The following is a 19925-nucleotide window of genomic DNA, read 5'->3' as shown; positions in this document are numbered from 1 at the left end:
TTGCCTTAAATTAAACATACAAATATCAATCCCACAGAATTATTGGCCATCAGATAAGACCACCAATCAGAGCATTCTGTTCAGTATCGTGGCCACTGATTGGCTCAGCTTCAGGCAGCTTTACTATATTGGATTAAAAGAGTGCAAAGACGGCTTAAGTGTGTTATATCATTCCTAAAAGGTCCATCATAATGTTGAAAAATTAATTTAAAAGGTAGTAAACAAGGTTTGTTTAGCTGATTTAGCTATGAAAATATTTGATTTATAATTTATTCCTACTTCGGGGAAATGTATTTGTCTCGATCATGTCCTGTACCAATTAACAGCAATGAACGAGGGATTACTGTATATATGATATGAACTAAAGTTTGAACTTCAAAATCCTGTCCATGGTACACTAGCTTGTAATACAGGTAATGGAATATTCGCTCTGCCACTATGTTGCTCTATGATAATGAAGAGACCAGCCTGGACGCCTAATGTTGAGTTGAGTTGAGTTTGAGTTTGAGTTTGAGTTTATTTCAAACATGCAAGCATGATACATCACAATTTCCAGTTTCTCTTTTCTACATGTTCGAAAAGGAGTAGTGAACAAACAAAACATGATGTATGCTATAAGTTTATTTATATGCTATATATAAACTTTGATTGATTGATTGATGTACTACCTAATTTTTAAAGGTAGTCAGTGTGTTTCTATAATTATGTGTTTTATTATTATTTCATAATGTTTTGACTGCAGCTACATGATGTCCAATGGATATAAACCTGCGCCTCTGGATCTTTCTGATGTGAAACTGACCGCAGGTCTGGAGGTTCTAGTTGATAAACTGGCAGAAAATGCCCACAACATGTGGGCCAAAGACAGAATTAAACAAGGATGGACCTATGGAATCCAGCAGGTACTTTCTCCATTCAACAGGCAAGAATAGTTAAGAGCATTTGCTCGTCAGTCGGACACCATTTTTTTTGTTTGTGCCAGGATTTAAAGAGCCGACGTAATCCTCGCCTCGTGCCGTATGCGTTACTTGATGAGCGCACTAAGAAGTCTAACAGGGACAGTCTGAGAGAGGCCATCAGGACAACGGTTGGCTATGGATATGACATCAACCCTCCAGACCAAGAGGGTAAGAGACGCAACCATGCTTATATAACAATGTTATAACATTCAAAAATGTGAAACATTCATGAAAACATACAGTATTTGCAGGCTATTCAATGCCTTTTAATGCTACAAATAGTGCCGTAACCTCAGCAGACTGAAGAAGAGATGTCGTAACTTGAGAAAAATAAAAAAAAACATTATTTAAATATTCTAAAACAGGGCTATTCAACTGGCAACCCGGGCACCAAATCCGGCCCACAAATGACACCGTGGCTCAGTTCAAAACTTGGGAGACAAATATTTTTGCAACAAATTCCTAACAACTTCATAGTGCTGCTGTTGTATAGAGGAACTTGGACCACTGTAAACACATTGTCAGATCCTTGCAATGAATGTTTTTACCTTGCAAGTAAACCTCGAACAGTGGGGTCTAAACTTGTGATTTACATAACTGGGGCGTTCCTCAAGGCTCCCCTTTAAGTCCTCTCCTTTTTAACAGTTACTCATTTTTTCGGAATGTGATTTATGGAACCAAGGTGTTGCTGTAGCTAGTTTACTTCAGATGCAGCAAGTTGTTATTTAACTTATTTAATTATACTAGTGGTGTTCCCCAAGGTTCTTTTTGGGGTCCTCTCGTTTTCCTCATTTGTGCTATTTAACTAGTGGCCTGAGAGTTGAGTTTAAAAAAAATAAAAATCCTAGAGGGCTCGTCGTAGAGATGATCTTCGATTTTTATAGCAGAAGGTCCTTAAAAACAGCAAAATGCTCCTGTAACACTGACAAAATAAATAGACCATAATCAAATGTCTACTCTAGAGGACACTGGTTCTTCAAGCTATACAAATTAAGACCCCCACTTCTTATTTTTTGAAAATGTGGCCCCCAAAGCAATTTAGTTGAATAGCCCTGTTTGAAGAAAACTTCGGCCATATTAATGACATTAAAAGTCCAGAAAATAGGCAAAATCAGTTTGCTATGCTGACGGATACCTACAAACTTAATTGGTACTTGAACAGGTTTTATAATTATAAAAGTTTGTATAGTGAAGCAAATTTCTAAAGTTCCTATTTTAGTGAAGGTTTGTACGGTACACTTTGAACCCGATATAAAGTGCTGTACAGTACTGTATATCAAACAAGCATAACAAGGAGGTGATTGATCAACTTCCTCTTTATTAACAAGCCAAAACAACAAGCTGAACTGTCCTGTATGCACTGCTCTACTACCACGCACACACACACAGGAGTCCCTTTGGTGCCCTCACAAAAGATCAGAAATCACAAAAAGACTTAACTTTAAAGGGAAACTGCACTTATTTTGGAATTTTGCGTATCAATCACAATCATTATGATGATAGATGTATTTTTTTTTAAATGCATTCTAACTCGTAAATAAATCTGCTTACAGCAGAGCCAATGGGAGGTCCTCTGTTCCACCCATAAAACCCAATAAGTAACCATCCAAAAAACGCCTACAGTTCTCCATTTACATTTTGTGACTTGAAAATATTCTATATTATATATTAGTGATATTGTTAATACAAGCGGTAACGCACACAAACTATTTATAGCGACGCCGTGATCACTGGCTTGTATGGCTTTGTTGACATGATCGACTAATTAGCGCTTCCTTGCTTGTCAAACTTGATTACCGTATTTTTCGGACTATAAATCGCAGTTTTTTTCATAGTTTGGCCGGGGGTGCGACTTATACACAGGAGCGACTTATGTGTGAAATTATTAACACATTACCGTAAAATATCAAATAATATTATTTAGCTCATTCACGTAAGAGACTAGACGTATAAGATTTCTTCGGATTTAGCGATTAAGAATGACAGATTGTTTGGTAAACGTATAGCATGTTCTATATGTTATAGTTATTTGAATGACTCTTACCATAATATGTTACGTTAACATACCAGGCACGTTCTCAGTTGGTTATTTATGCGTCATATAACGTACACTTATTCAGCCTGTTGTTCACTATTCTTTATTTATTTTAAATTGCCTTTCAAATGTCTATTCTTGGTGTTGGGTTTTATCAAATAAATTTCCCCAAAAAATGCGACTTATACTCCAGTGCAACTTATATATGTTTTTTCCCTTCTTTACTATGCATTTTCAGCCGGTGCGACTTATACTCCAGAGCGACTTATAGTCCGAAAAATACGGTATATATCATAAATAATGCCTTTCACCTGGATAATTGAAGGACGAGGACGTATTCCGACAAGTTGGTACACTTTGACAGCCAATTTAGACCCAAGAATGCCGAGAACGACCCAAAAAGACGCCTGGTTCTCCCCCTTTTCTTCGCGAGGATAATGAGTCATTCTTCGTCTAATTGGGAATAAATGAACATCCGGGCAGTCGACATCCTAATGATAGCAGACATTGTACAGTAAGTGATGTTTTATTATGTTTGTTGGCTCTCATGAAGTCGTGATGTGTTATTTAAATTAATGTGTCGTGTTTGCCTAAAATTCCCAACGTATGTAAATATTAAATGTTGTTATAAATCTGCACGTTTCTACATTACATACAGTATATACTTAAATCATGGACCTTTGTATATAAAACCTTAATGGAGGTGTTTGGATATTTTTAAGGGACTTTATAGGCAGAATAGAGAGGCTCCCAAAGACTCCATTGTAAGCAGACTTTTCATCGCATTTATTTAATATTTAGAATGCTTTAAAAAAATACATTCCTAATGATTGTGATAGGCAAAAATTCAAAAAATAGTGTCGTTCCCCTTTAACAGCCATATTGCAACAACAGTAAATATTTAAAAAAGTAAAATTAGCTTACATTAACATCAGCAAAGGAGGAGCTGACAGAGTAGGAGAGGGGAGGGGGAAGAAGGAGGGGCCAGGTGTGCGTGAAGAGGCGCCACTGAACAAGAGGCAGCTCTTCTCCTCCGCTGTGAAATAAGTCTGCTTTGGCATATTTTCCAGAAAAGTTCAATCTTATCACAATAAAACTTGCTGTGCTTTGTCAATTCTTCCATACTTGTGAGTGCCATTAATGTACAACTTGCAAATATTCTTTTTTTTTTTTCTTTTTTTTTTAACTCCACAGCGATTTCCTCTTTTTTTCCCCACACTGGTCTGTCGTCTTTTTGGGACTCATAATTGAGTTAGCAAAATGGACAAAACTTGTAAAAAGGCTAAAGAACACAGAAAAGGCACACACAATGAAGCACTGAGAAGTGACCATCACGGCACAAAATGGATAAATGAAGCGTTCGTAAACAGAAACATGGTTTGTACACAGAGGTATAGTTGTCTGGATCTACAGTAAAAGTCCATAAACTGAAAAGAGGGGTTTGTATATTTAGGTTCTACTGTATCTAAAATAAGTAAACAGTGATACAAAACGCAACAATGTGAACAGATGCACTTTCAATGATCTAAAAGCCAAAAGACACATTTATATATTACATCTTATACATTTTAAACATTTTACGTTTCTACTCTGAGCAGCTTGAGGATATTTTCTGGAATGTTTATGTACACATAATAATATAAAATCTCATATTATACCACATGGAAAGAAAATAAGGTGATTGATGCTGTGCGGCATTCTCCCCCACGACTTAACTTTGTCACTGCTTGCCTTCATCCAAGATGCACAATCTGAGCAGAGTAACCCTTAAATGTGGGTGTTCCCTGTCAAATCTGGCCTTCCGCATATTCTCCCATCAACTTAAGTACTTTTGCTCTTAGCGCCTCTGAGGGTGCAATAAGTCCAGCGCCTCTGGAAGGTGAAACATTATTTTGCACTTGAAGTTTGGATGCAGTGTACACCACACAAGATATGTTCAAAGGTATGTATTCTAATCACTTCAATTGAGACACCTGCAAACATCCATTGAAACGAGGATAAAAGGACCATAATGCCGCTCTGTATTAACCATCAAAACTCAAAATGTACATCGCATCCATCCCCGTGTTTGGACATCCTTGTACTAAACCGTGATCATTGAACTCTTTCATTGTGACTCTTTAATAGAAAATACTTGCATAATGTAGCATCTAAAAGTTGATTTAATTGATTTTTTTGGACAGTTAATATCAATCAATTGTCGCCCTCAAACTTGCGCGCACATACACCCTCACACACAAACAGCTGTCCCCGGAAACCCCTTACATCCCAGCTTCACGAACATTTGTACTAAGAACTGTTAACATTCCAAATAACATCAGAGCGGTTATAACAACAACCATATCTGAGTTATTGTGTAAAAATATGGGGAAACAACTAAAAATGTGCGCTTCATTCACTAACAGTGTTACAAAAAAGATCAATTAGAATAATACATAATGTTGGATATAGAGAACATACAAACCCTTTATTTATTGAATTAAAAATATTGCAAACTGCTAAAATTATGCACAAAGCAAACTATAACCTCCTACCCAAGAATGTACAACAATCCTTATCAAATGAGAAATATAACCTCAGAGAAAAATCTAATTTAGACACTTGTATGCACGTACAACACTTAAGACCTTTAGCTTATCCGTATGTGGAATGGATTACACAAGGAAATCAAACAAAACACCAATATAATTCAGTTTAAGAGACTGTTTAAACTACAACTGTTCACAAAGTACAAAGAACCTTTTTTTTTTTTTTTATGAGATCATCTTATTCATCTCCTAGGTTAGGGGTCGGCGACCCGCGGCTATAGAGCCGCATGCGGCTCTTTGATCATTCTGATGCGGCTCAGCTGCATACTTGCTGACCCTCCCGATTTTTCCGGGAGATTTCCGAATTTCAGTGCTTCTCCCAAAAATCTCCCGGGGCACCCATTCTCCGATTTTCACCCGGGCAACAATATTGAGGGCGTGCCGTGATGGCACTTCCTTTAGCGTCCGCTTATTTACTACACTATCTGCGTGCCGGCCCAGTCACATGTTGTATGCGGGCTCTGCCCTACACACGTAAGTGACTGCAAGGCATACTTAGTCAACATCCATACAGGTCACACTGAGGGTGGACGTATAAAACAACTTTAACACTGTTACTAATATGCGCCACACTGTCAACCCACACCAAACAAGAATGACAGACACATTTCGGGAGAACATCTACACCGTAACACAACATAAACACAACAGAACAAATACCCAGAATCCCATGCATCCCTAAGTCTTCCGGGCTACATTATACACCCCTGCTACCACCAAACCCCGCCCTCCCAACCCCGCCCACCTCAACCGACGCACGGAGGGGCGTGGGGTGTTGATGTGTGGGGGTGCAGGATTGGGAGGGCGGGGTTTGGTGGTAGCGGGGGGGGTGTCTGCGGAAGCCTCATACAACATGTAACTGGGCTGGCACGCTGTTAATACAGGCTGTAGAGGGCTCTAAAGAAAGTGCCATCACGGCACGCCCTTATTATTGTTGTTTGGGTCAAAATCAGCAGACGTCCGATAGAATAGTTGCTCTGAATTTCGGGAATCTCCCGAGAAAATCGGGAGGGTTGGCAAGTATGATGCGGTCAAGCGCCATTCATATAAAACTTGCGGGCCGCACTAACACTAAATTTTCATATTAAGGTGCGGGCCGCAAAATAACGTCTCGAGGGCCGCGTGTCTGGTTTATACATAGCACAAAGAAAAAAAAAACTTTGTATGCAGTGTTATTTCATTTTAAATTTCAAAAGAGTTTTGTGGCTCCCATTGTTTTCTTGAATTTGTGAAACGGGTCAAAATGGCTCTTTGAGTTGTAAAGGTTGCCGACCCCTGTCCTAGGTGAACCATAAATTACTTAACGATTTAGCTATTTATTTATGAGAACTTTAATTATTGTGTGCAGTATGTTTATATGTCTAATATTTATGTATTTAATATTTGTTTACCTAATTATGGTATATTGATTTATATATGTACACTACCGTTCAAAAGTTTTAGGGTCACCCAAACAATTTTGTGGAATAGCCTTCATTTCTAAGAACAAGAATAGACTGTCGAGTTTCAGATGAAAGTTCTCTTTTTCTGGCCATTTTGAGAGTTTAATTGACCCCACAAATGTGATGCTCCAGAAACTCAATCTGCTCAAAGGAAGGTCAATTTTGTAGCTTCTGTAACGAGCTAAACTGTTTTTAGATGTGTGAACATGATTGCACAAGGGTTTTCTAATCATCAATTAGCTTTCTGAGCCAATGAGCAAATACATTGTACCATTAGAACACTGGAGTGTTAGTTGCTGGAAATGGGCCTCTATACACCTATGTAGATATTGCACCAAAAACCAGACATTTGCAGCTAGAATAGTCATTTACCACATTAGCAATGTATAGAGTGTATTTCTTTAAAGTTAAAGGCCTACTGAAATGAATTTTTTTTATTTAAACGGGAATAGCAGATCCATTCTATGTGTCATACTTGATCATTTCGCGATATTGCCATATTTTTGCTGAAAGGATTTAGTAGAGAAAATCGACGATAAAGTTTGCAACTTTTGCTCGCTGATAAAAAAAGCCTTGCCTGTACCGGAAGTAGCGTGACGTCACAAGCGGTAGTGCTGCTCACAATTCCCGTTGTTTACAATGGAGTGAGAGAGATTCGGACCGAGAAAGTGACGATTACACCATTAATTTGAGCGAGGATGAAAGATTCGTAGATGAGGAACGTTACAGTGAAGGACTTGAAAGGCAGTGATGGACGTATCTTTTTTCGCTCTGACCGTAACTTAGGTACAAGCTGGCTCATTGGATTCCACACTCTCTCCTTTTTCTATTGTGTATCACAGATTTGTATTTTAAACCATTTTAGATACTATATCCTCTTGAAAATGAGAGTCGAGAATGCGAAATGGACATTCACAGTGACTGAACATGTAAATACACGATTAATAATTCAGCTTTGCGAAGCTAAAAAAAAAATAGAAGCTAACCTAGCTACGTAGCCAACTTGATAGCAGCAGTCTCAAATGCAGATAGAAACTACATTTAAAAAAACCTGACTGGATGGATAGACAGAAGATCAATAATACTATTAAACCATGAACATGTAAATACACGATTAATAATATTCCGCTTGGCGAAGCTAAAAAAACAGAAGCTAGCCTAGCAACGTAGCCAACGCGATAGCGCCAGTCTCAAATGCAGATAGAAACTAAATTTAAAAAAAACCCTGACTGGATGGATAGACAGAAGATCAATAATACTATTAAGCCATGAACATGTAAATACACGATTAATAATATTCCGCTTGGCTAAGCTAAAAAAAACAGAATCTAACCTAGCTACGTAGCCAACACGATAGCGCCAGTCTCAAATGCAGATAGAAACTAAATTAAAAAAAACCCTGACTGGATGGATAGACAGAAGATCAATAATACTATTAAACCATGAACATGTAAATACACGATTAATAATATTCAGCTTGGCGAAGCTAAAAAAACAGAAGCTAACCTAGCTGCGTAGCTAGCTTAGATGCGGCGGCGGGCGTTGTACGCTTTTGACGACACCCCGGCCGCCATCAGAGTCGGCAAGAAACATATATTTCCCCAAAGTTACGTACGTCACATGCACATATCGAAACGCACGTACGGGCAATCGATCAAATGTTTGGAAGCCAAAGCTAGACTCACCGTAGTGCGTCTGCTATCCTGCTCAAAACACAACACAACCTCCTGGTGTTGGTGTTGCTGTAGTCCGCTGCTCCACCGGCTCCAACTTTCTTATTTGCAGTCTCCAGTGTCCATTAAACAAATTGCTCAATCGCTTTATTAACAAGCGGTAACTGGTTGTAGTTCAAAAAGTAACGCACACACATCCACGAGCTGCTGTTAGCCAAAAGTCACGATCACACACACTCAAGTTCTCCGCCAACTCACTCGCGCATGCGCGTTCCCCAAACCCTTAAAAAAAAAATTCACTAATGCAAATATCACGGATATTACAGTATTGTACTTAGCCGCTAAGACACCGATCGATCCCACCTACAACGTTCTTCTTTGCAGTCTCCATTGTTCATTAAACAAATTGCAAAAGATTCACCAACACAGATGTCCAGAATACTGTGGAATTTTGTCAAAGAAAACAAGAGGCTTTTCTATCGGGTCCGATGGGGTCCAACCACTTCCGTTGCTTTTGTGACGTCACACGCATAAATCATATCCAAAGGAGTTTTACAACCGGAAGTGTGGCGGGAATTTTAAAATTGCACTTTATAAGTTAACCCGGCTGTATTGGCATGTGTTGCAATGTTAAGATTTCATCATTGATATATAAACTATCAGACTGCGTGGTTGGTAGTAGTGGGTTTCAGTAGGCCTTTAAGACTAGTTTAAAGTTATCTTCATTGAAAAGTACAGTGCTTTTCCTTAAAAAATAAGGACATTTCAATGTGACCCCAAACTTTTGAACGGTAGTGTATGTATTTCATTCATTTATTTATTTACAAATCAAATTACAAACAGAACAAAGAAATGGGATGAAACTGCTATGTTATGAAATGGGGGAGGGTTAAATAAACTCTGCTTCTTCCTATTCCTGTTTGGACAGGCTGTGGTGAAATAACTGGAAATATGTGATACATTACATTGTAATTGTATTGTATGCATGTTCGAAATAAACTTAAACTAACTAACAGGTGAAACAATGTTTCATCTACAGATTAAAATTCACATCCATCCAGGAAGAAGCTGCTGTAGCGTGCATGTACACACTACATCACCGTGGCAACACCCGTACACGAGACAAGCACTGCCTGGGTTGATACGGCCTTTTTAAATTTTAAGTGTTATCTCGTTTTTTGGTTTTCAATGACATTCACAAGTGTTTGTAAAATTCCATGCTCCACTATTTTCACACAACCAAGAAAAAATGTCTTCTCCTCATAAATAAGCCCACTTCCACATGCTGGATGTGAGAATACAAAGAAGACAAACGCACGTAACTTCAAGCGCGTAAAAAAACACTGAAAATCTCAATTTTAGATGTTTTTTTTATTTTTTATGATTTTTCCCAGTTGTCCATGCGGCGGACGATCAGAGTATTGAGACGCTCCGATTCTTCCGTGTGGAGCAAACCTACGCAGTGAAAACAGGAAAGTGGTACTTTGAGTTTGAGGCTCTGAGTGGAGGCGACATGAGGGTCGGCTGGGCGAGACCCGGCTGCAGGCCTGATGTGGAGCTGGGAACAGACGACCAGGCCTTCATCTTTGATGGATACAGGGTAAACAACCTGAACTGTCATCCTAATGACTTAGAGGTCACTTCATGATATAACTTTAATCCCTGCCCTCATACTCACTACAAAACAATTGTTTTTTCCGAAGGGTCGGCGCATACACGCAGGGAGCCGCTACTTTGGACATCCTTGGAAAAAAGGAGACGTAGTGGGATGCCTGATCAACTTGGAGGATAAATCGATAATTTTTACCCTAAACGGCGAGCTCCTGATCACAAACAAAGGATCTGAGCTTTGCTTCACTGACTTTGAGACAGAAGACGGTGAGGGCTCCATTCTTGTTTAAAAATTGGTTAAATCTTCTCTTTGAAGAGTTTTCAAACCACTGTATACAGACCATATGCTAACATTACAACTGTAACTTTTATTTGTATTTCGGTCATATTTCCGTTTTGCCCTCTCGGTTTTCAAAATGGCGGCTCCTGTGTCATTATCTGGTAAATCAACCCCGCTTTCCCCCAGGTTTTATTCCCGTGTGCAGCGTGGGCATTTCCCAGATTGGGCGAATGAACCTTGGGAAGGATGCCAGCACGTTCAAGTACTACACCATGTGTGGCCTTCAGGAAGGCTTCGAGCCCTTTGCTGTCAACATGAAGCGAGAGATCACCATGTGGTTCAGCAAACGCTTGCCTACGTTTGTAAATGTACCCCAGGATCACCGGGACATTGAGGTAATAATTGTAAGGTAATCGTTGCTGTTGGTTTGTCTGACAGTTAATTATTTAGCAAAATAACTTTTCAAATTTTCATGAAAAATTTCAGAAAAATGTCTGAAAATAGGATAAAGAACCATCCGGATCAGTTCTACTATTATACCTTATGTTTACATTAAGAACCTTTACTTCTGATTGTGTGTGTATTTTAGCAGCCCCACAGAGAAAAAAACTGTGGAGGACTGATGTTCAGGGATGTACAGTACAGGCCATAAGTTTGCACACACCTTCTCATTAAATGGGTTTTCTTTAATTTCATGACTATTTACATTGTTGATTGTCACTGAAGTCATCACAACTATGAATGAACACATGTGGAGTTAGTCTCAACGATCACACACGAGGTGTGGTGAAATTATCCTCTGCATTTGACCCATCCCCATATTCCCCCCCTGAGAGGTGAGGGGAGCAGTGAGCAGCAGTGTACGCCGCACTAGGGAATCATTTGGTGATTTAACCCCCAATTCCAACCCTTGATGCTGAGTGCCAGTTATGTACTTAACAAAAAAGTGAAATAGCTGAAAACATGTTTTAAATTCTAGTTTCCTTAAAATAGTCACCCTTTGCTCTGATTACTGCTTTGCACACTCTTGGCATTCTCTCAATGAGCTTCAACAGGTAGTCACCTGAAAGGGTTTTCATTTCACATGTGTCATAGTTTTGATGCCTTCAGTGACAATCTACAAGGTAAATAGTCTTGAAAATAAAGAAAACACATTGAAATGAGAATGTGTGTCCAAACTTTTGGCCTGCACTGTATATCGTTACGATTTTATCGATACCAATATCGATCTTTCTTATCGATGCCAGTATTCATCTGTGTTCTTATCGGCACTATGTGTATTTGGTGTAAATAAAAATGTGAAAAAATGCATTTTTATTAAAATGTTTATTAACACAAGAGGTTGTATGCCACCAACATCTTGTAACATATCACAGCAGAAAAATATTTTATTGACATTTGCTTTTTAACAAGTCAACTATTTTAAAGGTGCAATGCGGTTATGTCATCATCTTGTAAAGACCACACAGATCAATCACTGTGTTTCTATTTATTACAATTACAAATGTAATGTAAAAATAATATTTTGTATGGCTTTCATGTGCAGAGCACATATCTTTTACATGATATATACAATATATTTTATATAAATCAATACAATCAGTTAGCATGTTAGGTGGGTGTGCATTTAAGCAAGGCGACTGGAAACCTGTCAGTGGATGGTGTCTTACTTCAGAGTAACTTTATGGATTATTACTTAAATGTTTTGCTTTTTTGAGTGGACTAATATTGACCTGTGGAATACTGGATACATGGTTGATATATTGTTTTTTTTATATATTATGTATTATTATTATTATTATTATTATTATTATGTTATATATATTATATTATATATAAACATGGTTGATGCAGTAGTAGCAGTCGTGGGTAAAGCGCATTCACTTCAAACTAACACTTACTCTTTATAGGACGAAATATTGTTGGGTTACAAACTTTTGTGTGGTGTTGCTTCCTTATTTGTGATTATTCCAAGCTGATTATCAGGTCCGACCCATGTCTTTTTGTTGTGTGTAGCAGAGGCACCTAAAGTTAATGTGACAGTGTGTCATAATTACGACGGTCAGCTGGATACAAAAAATACAGATAGCCGTATCATTTGTCCTCCTCGAGCAACCCAATTAGGAACCGGTACCAAAAAAATACTGGTACTTGGTATACATTCCTAGTGTTCACTCAGTTTCTATCCATCTGCAGTAGATAGGTCAAAAAGTTATTGGCGGATTTTGATAAAACCTTAAGGAAATGTCCAAACTGTAGTTAAAAAAAAAAAGAAGTGATTACATTTTAGGGCTAATCCAGGAGATGTATTCAACATTACACTCAGTCTACGTTTCGAGTTCCAACTTGAGTATGCGAGCATCCACCTACACTCACAGAGACAAAGACAGCGGATGATTGACAAGAGGCTTCACTCTGTTAAACTTTATTCCGCTATACTGTAGATCAGTGATTTTCAACCTTTTTTGAGCCAAGGCACATTTTTTGTGTTGACAAAATGCGGAGGCACACCACCAGCACAAATCATTAAACAACGAAACTCAGTTGACAGAAAAAGGTCGTTGTCGCAATTGTTGAATATTATTTTAAACCATAACCAAGCATGCATCACTATAGCTCTTGTCTCAAAGTAATTATTTGGAGTTTTTTGCTGTTTTCCTGTGTGTAGTGTTTTAGTTCTTGTCTTGCGCTCCAATTTTGGTGGCTTTTTCTCTTTTTTTGGTATTTTCCTGTAGCAGTTTCAGGTCTTCCTTTGAGCGATATTTCCCGCATCTACTTTGTTTTTGTCCTTCTTCGTGGGGACATTGTCGATTGTCATGTCATGTTCGGATGTACATTGTGGATGCCATCTTTGCTCCACAGTAAGTCTTTGCTGTCGTCCAGCATTCTGTTTTTGTTTACTTTGTAGCCAGTTCAGTTTTAGTCTCGTTCTGCATAGCCTTCCCTAAGGCTTCCCTAAGCCTTCCCTAAGCCTTCCCTTTTCTTAGGGGCACTCACCTTTTGTTTATTTTTGGTTTAAGCATTAGACACCTTTTTACCTGCACACTGCCTCCCGCTGTTTTCGACATCTACAAAGCAATTAGCTACCTGCTGCCACCTACTGATATGGAAGAGTATTACACGGTTACTCTGCCGAGCTCTAGACAGCACCGACACTCAACAACACATAATTTGCAGACTATAATCACTGGTTTGCAAAAAATATTTTTTTACCCCAAATAGGTAAAATTAGATAATCTCCCACGGCACACCAGACTGTATCTCACAGCACACTAGTGTGCCGCGGCACAGTGGTTGAAAATCACTGCTGTAGATAACCCAAAACGTTATGGGAACATTTTGGTTTAACATTCAGGGAATTTCAGAAAAGGGATAAGGAACAAGGGATTACACTTTGGGTCTGATCCAGATCACCATCTGGATTCTGGACTTTTTTTTTTTAACGATTGGGAGATAAGGCCTGGTGTAGGTCTGCTCTCACCAAATGTGGTTTTTTTTAGCTAACAGTAGTGTCAAATGATTTTAATTGATTAATATATTACAAAATTAATCACACTTTTGAATTGTTATTAAGTGTGATTAATTGCAGTAAATTTCAAAATGTGATAATCTGATTTGAAAAAATAATTTTATTTCCCTAAATTTTACACAAATGCAATTTAGTTGTCAGCATATCCGACGCAGACCAGGGCAAAATTTGATCCGCTAAGATTTTTATTTTTTTTTAGACGTTAGACATTGAAACTGTTCATTATGTTGTGCAATGCTGTTTTCAATTTACCGTAAGTCTTGAACTATACAAAGTATTTCAATGGTTGGAATCTGCGCTTTTGATTGGTGTACAGGTTATTATGGTAATCTACGTCACAGCAGCTCCAGGCAGACAAGGCACAAAGCGGAGTGGGCCAGCAGTAGACACGGTTGTCAGGAATAGACACGCAAGCAAATTTTTACAACAAAGTTTTACAGAGAAGTGATATGTAACACATTGTAGGTGTTTTTTTTACCCTTTGCGTTCAGATTTTGAAGTGTTTGTTGCATTTTTGTTACGTTTTGCTTGATTGTGAAAGATGTTGATCAAGAAGGTGGGGTGAGAAGTAAAAGAAGAGCGACATGCTTTTGGTGTTAATATTCAGTGTTTTATTGTTGACAGTTGATATTGTAAATCCTTTATTCTCATTCAGTAAAAAAAATATAAAATTCCATTCTGTTTTTTGAGGTGGTCTGTCATAAAAAAATTTAAAATCTGTCTGACATTATTGTGAGTTTTTGTATTAGTGTGGCTGAAAAAAGGGACCCAATCACACATACTGTACGGCAGATTTTTACAGCTATATGTATGTATATATGTATAAATGTGTCTGTAAATGTATGTGTATATTTGGATGTGTGTGTGTATATACTGTTTTTATGTATACAAAATGTGTATTACTGTACAGTATGTGTGTATATATATGTCTATATATGTATGTATATATAATTAAAACATTTTTATTTTTTTATTTATACACACCTACTCACCGGCCCCCAGACACATTATTTTCTCTCAATGTGGCCCCCAAGTCAAAATAATGGCCCAGGTCTGTCGGATTGGAACATTTTACTAGAATTCATGTCATTTATTTGAGAACTCAAAATGTCATAGTACCGGTAGTTTTATCTAAAGTCCAGTCAGAGTGTTTTTTGAAGTGAAATTTGCCAGTGAGCACACCCGTCGGCGTCACCTCACTCATCTTTGCACTGATTTACGCAAAGACCTGACCACTGACCGTGTGACAACTCGCGCCGCCTTGCAGGTAACCACCCGCGGTTAAAGTTAGGGAGCATGTGCGGTAAAAATAATTTGTGCAATAAATATGTGTGTACGTGATAAATGCAATATTTTTTGTGATTTTATTATATTAATTATATCGATTATGTGGTTTTATTATATGATGTTTTGTTTTTGGGATTTATGTACTGTTTGTTGGCTTTTGATATGCTTTGTGGTTATTAATGAGTTGTCATTGTGTGCCTGCCATTTTTTTGGAATACTTTTTTCCAGATTTTGGCATGCATCTATGGAATCCCAAAGGTGTTTAACAGGCTTGAGTCTGGGTTTTTCCACAACATTCTCTGCCGTTGTACGGTATTGAGTAGGAATGGGTACTGAATCTGGTACTTTTTTCGCACCGACCGAATCCCGCCGGGCACTTATTGACGTAAAATTGTATCATGTACTGTATCATGTTTCGGTACCTAGGTTCCAGCAGCCAAACTACCTCTCGGCAATTTTCAATGCCAACAAAAAGTCAAAAAGCTTGATGCTAACATACTTCGACTTTGCTATTGACATGGTACTGATTAGCATTGCTGATTTTACATGACAATTTCAACATCTTTAAATGTGTTACAATCAAACAGCTGGTGTGTAATAATAAGTACCCCACTTACAGTTGCAACTGTTGGTGTCATACCTTCAAACGAGACTTAGAAATGTGATAATGAAACAAGGTATGACAACTGAACAGCAGTTATCATAATCAGCTCTTTTCTAAATGTTGCAATAAAAAAATGAAATTTAACTATCAAAAACCATTTTTATTAACTCACACAAATGTACCAAAAATTTGTAACGTTGAGTATCGATATGGATTCCCGGGACCTGCTGTATCGGTTCAAATGTGAACAGTATTGAGTAATTCCTCTTTATTTGGGTCTGATTTCCTAATTTGGACTGTCCTCAGGTGACAAGGATTGACGGGACAGTGGACGGCCCTCCCTGCCTGAAAGTCACCCACAAGACGTTCGGCACTCAAAACAGCAACAGTGACATCATCTACTGTCGGCTGAGCATGCCCGTGGAGTTTTACTCAGCGGACATGGTGCTTGAGGAGTCATTTAAACTCAGGTGAGACATTTGTTTCTGTACTGCTGCTGCAGTGAAGCAATCACTTTTCATGTGACTATGTCAGATGATGCATGTTATCACTTAGTCTTCATCTGTGCTGTTTTGCTCGGTCGACCCGCTTAATTAATTTGCTCTCTGCAGCCATCCTCCAAAAGAAGACGGAGCTGTGGATTATGGAAGCATCACAACTGTAAAGCAATCTGAATTAGATATCTAATAATAGTAATACAAAGACTTGATCCACGCCTTGTAAGTTTCACCTGTTCTCCACAGTACTACCACTCTGTCAGGGTGTTTGCCGGGCAGGACCCTGCGTCCGTGTGGGTGGGCTGGGTCTCGCCGGACTATCATTACTATTGCAAGGATTTCAGCCTCAACAAGACCGGAACTGTCACCGTCACCCTTGGAGACGAGAGGGGCCGAGTCCATGAGAGGCAAGTATACTAAACCAGTGTGTATCGCTGTTAATTAGTTCCGGGCTTGTTTGTGGTAAATGATTCTCCTCACAGTCGTAATTATTATTGATAAGTTGAATATTTTCATAGCTAGGCAAAAAAAACCTGTTTAAAGCCGGCTCAATACGTTTTTTTTAACGTTTTGAGAGCCCTTTAGACATGAATAATATTAATGCTGCCTGAGGCTGAGACAATTATTGGCCACGATTAATAAATAATTCAATCAATCGAACAAATTAAAATGAACTTGACAACATCGATACATTTTCATGTTGACGTGTGTTTTCTTCGTCTCTTGCAGGAGGTTTCACTCTGCTTCGTTTTCATCACCTGAGCGTGTTTATTCAATACAGGATTAGGGCTGCAGCGATTAAATTGATTTACTTGATTAAAATCATATTCTGTTTCTTAAATTACCGGTAGTCATATAAAACTGAAACCACAGAGTACCCGGAACTTTAAATACGCGGACATAGTTTCCGGATGGTCACCGCAATAGAACACACATGAGAGTGGTGGTGTGTAGGTGCTGTGATCTGTGCGGCGGCGGGCAGCGTATAATTGTATTTTTTTATTTTTATGAATGCACACGTTAAAAGTGCAATTTCAATGTTGAGGATGTGCATTTATTAGAAAAAAAGATGACAAGTTATGTCAAGCAGAAACGTTGTTTATTTTAACTATTTTCCCCTTAAATACGCATTGAGGCTATAAAGTGTGTTTTATCTCATTAATCCAACCAACTAATTGATTAATTACTCGATTACTACAATAATCAACAGCTGCAGCCCAAGCAAAACTAAGTGGACGGAGTGAACCCTCTTGTCAGTCATCCACAATCTTTGTTTCTGTGGATGGAGGCAGTACTTCTAGCGTCAAACAGCGACAAATAATATTTGGGAAGTGATGTCAAAAATTAAAAAACACAGAACCCAGTTTTTCAACCTGGGAAAAATTGCACTTCAAGATGTCGAATATTGGTTATTTGCGCCAAATATTAATATAAATCCATTTAATAAAGTCAAATACAAATAAGGCAACAAGAGAAGTATCCCACAATTCTGTTTTGTAAAGTAAATCTGTACAGCAGATATGATCATCTACATCATGGGTGTCAAACTCTGGCCCGCCGTGTAATTTCACTTGGCCCTTGAGGCGATATCAAATTAACACTAAAGCTGGCCCGCCGATCCTCCCGTGAGTCTTCCAAACGCCAGCCAGTTAGCCCAACGAGTGCTGGCCCAGTCACATAACATGTGCAGCTTGTGCACGCACACACATTTGAATGAACACATACTTCATCAACAGCGATACAGGTTACACTGAGGGTAGCCGAATAAAAAACTTTAACACTGTTAGAAATATACGCCACACTGTGAATCCACACCAAACCAGAACCCTTTGCAGCACTAACTCTTCCGGGATGCTACAAGGTGTGTGTGTGTGGGGGGGAGGTTTGGTGGTAGCGGGGGTGTATTTTGTAGCGTCCCGGAAGAGTTAGTGCTGCAAAGGATTCTGGGTATTTGTTCTGTTGTGTTTATGTTGTGTTACGGTGCGAATGTTCTCCCGGAATGTGTTTGTCATTCTTGTTTGGTGTGGATTCACAGTGTGGCGTATATTTCTAACATTGTTAAAGTTTTTTATACTGGCACCCTCAGTGTGACCTGTATCGCTGTTGATGAAGTATGCGTTGCATTCGCTCGTGTGTTCGTACAGAAGCCGCACATATCTTGTGACTGGGTCTGAATGATGTTAGAATGGATGAAAAGCAGACGTGACGACAGCTCGTAGAGTACGTTAAAGGTTAATTTGTTCAACCTTGGCCCGCGGCTTTGTTCAGTTTTAAATTTTGGCCCACTCTGTATTTGAGTTTGACACCCCTGATCTACATCAACAATATGATTTGCCTGAGTAGCTGGACAGGACTAAAAAAAAAAGAATATTTAAATGCCATTCTTCCTAAAAGAGATTTAGAGTCCATTTTGTTTTTGTTTACTTTTTAGAATAATTACAAGTTATTGATGTTCCAACTACAATGGTTATAAAATACCAGTGATAATTAGTTTATTGTGTTTGATAGGAATACTTGCATTGTATTAGTATTATTTTAGGACTGCATTAGTGATTGATTTGGTCTCAGAATAATGCTGATAATAATATAGTTTATCTGCAATAATTTGTGGAAAAATATATTGTCCTGCAACATTTTTATCGTCCTCGCCAGGACACTGAACAGCGCACTCTGATTGGTTAGGTATTGGCCAGTAGTACTTTAGTATTTATATTTTTAGTCCGTTTAATGTTTGAGAAAGATTAATAAATATATGACAAATAAAACTCCTGTAATCCTTGAATTTAAGCCAACAATACATAGAACATGCTTAAAAATATTTAAAGAAAAAATCTTTGACAGGGTGAACATCAAAGTGCGACGTGGCAAGGGACATTGCTTTAAACATGTTGAGTTTTCATGTATACTCAAAGTATGTCTTATGACAGTGGGGCAAGAGTGTTTTTATTCAATGGGATTTTTTTTGTTTATTGAAGGAATCTAGAATGTATTGCAAGAATTAGAAAAGTGTCTCAAAAAAGCATTTAAAAAACTGTATGGGTAATTAATTAAGTTCGCATTACCATAGACATGTATGGAACTAATCATTCTTTATTATTATATAGTAAAGCAATTTCTGTAGGTCTTGTGAAGTCACCCTCAATTATACATTGTATATAATAAATCATTAAAAACATTTTATTCATATTAGTTCTGTCATTGCCTTGGCAACCCTGGATACCTACTCCAGTGGTCTGTATATATATATATGATAGTTTTCCTACTATAACGTTATATTTACATTGAGAAAAAGAGCTGCTTCATTCAAGATCACAGCCTTTCACAAACAGATTTCCCAGGGGACAAAATGTTAAAGCCCCTCAATACTTCCTCTCTTTATCGTTGATGTTAGTGTCCAGAGAAGCAACTGCTATCTGGTGT

At 38.2% G+C, this 19925-nt stretch overlaps 1 protein-coding gene across 1 annotated transcript in view; it reads left to right on the top strand.

Annotated features, from left to right (window-relative positions):
• ryr3 (ryanodine receptor 3) overlaps positions 1 to 19925 on the top strand; it is a 309061-nt gene that overhangs the window by 153489 nt on the left and 135647 nt on the right. The window contains exons 24-32 of the mRNA XM_062034336.1: positions 743 to 902; positions 983 to 1127; positions 10092 to 10297; positions 10401 to 10575; positions 10775 to 10983; positions 16315 to 16478; positions 16620 to 16668; positions 16752 to 16912; positions 19897 to 19925. The exon at positions 19897 to 19925 is cut by the window's right edge and continues 134 nt beyond it. Of these exons, the coding sequence (XP_061890320.1) occupies positions 743 to 902; positions 983 to 1127; positions 10092 to 10297; positions 10401 to 10575; positions 10775 to 10983; positions 16315 to 16478; positions 16620 to 16668; positions 16752 to 16912; positions 19897 to 19925 (1298 nt within the window). The remainder of the gene's footprint in view (positions 1 to 742; positions 903 to 982; positions 1128 to 10091; positions 10298 to 10400; positions 10576 to 10774; positions 10984 to 16314; positions 16479 to 16619; positions 16669 to 16751; positions 16913 to 19896) is intronic.

The sequence above is a fragment of the Entelurus aequoreus genome, linkage group LG23 (assembly GCF_033978785.1).
Source record: "Entelurus aequoreus isolate RoL-2023_Sb linkage group LG23, RoL_Eaeq_v1.1, whole genome shotgun sequence".
Classification (NCBI taxonomy): Eukaryota; Metazoa; Chordata; class Actinopteri; order Syngnathiformes; family Syngnathidae; genus Entelurus; species Entelurus aequoreus.
The sequence above is the reverse complement of the archived record's forward strand: the minus strand, read 5'-3'. Positions and strand labels throughout refer to the sequence as shown.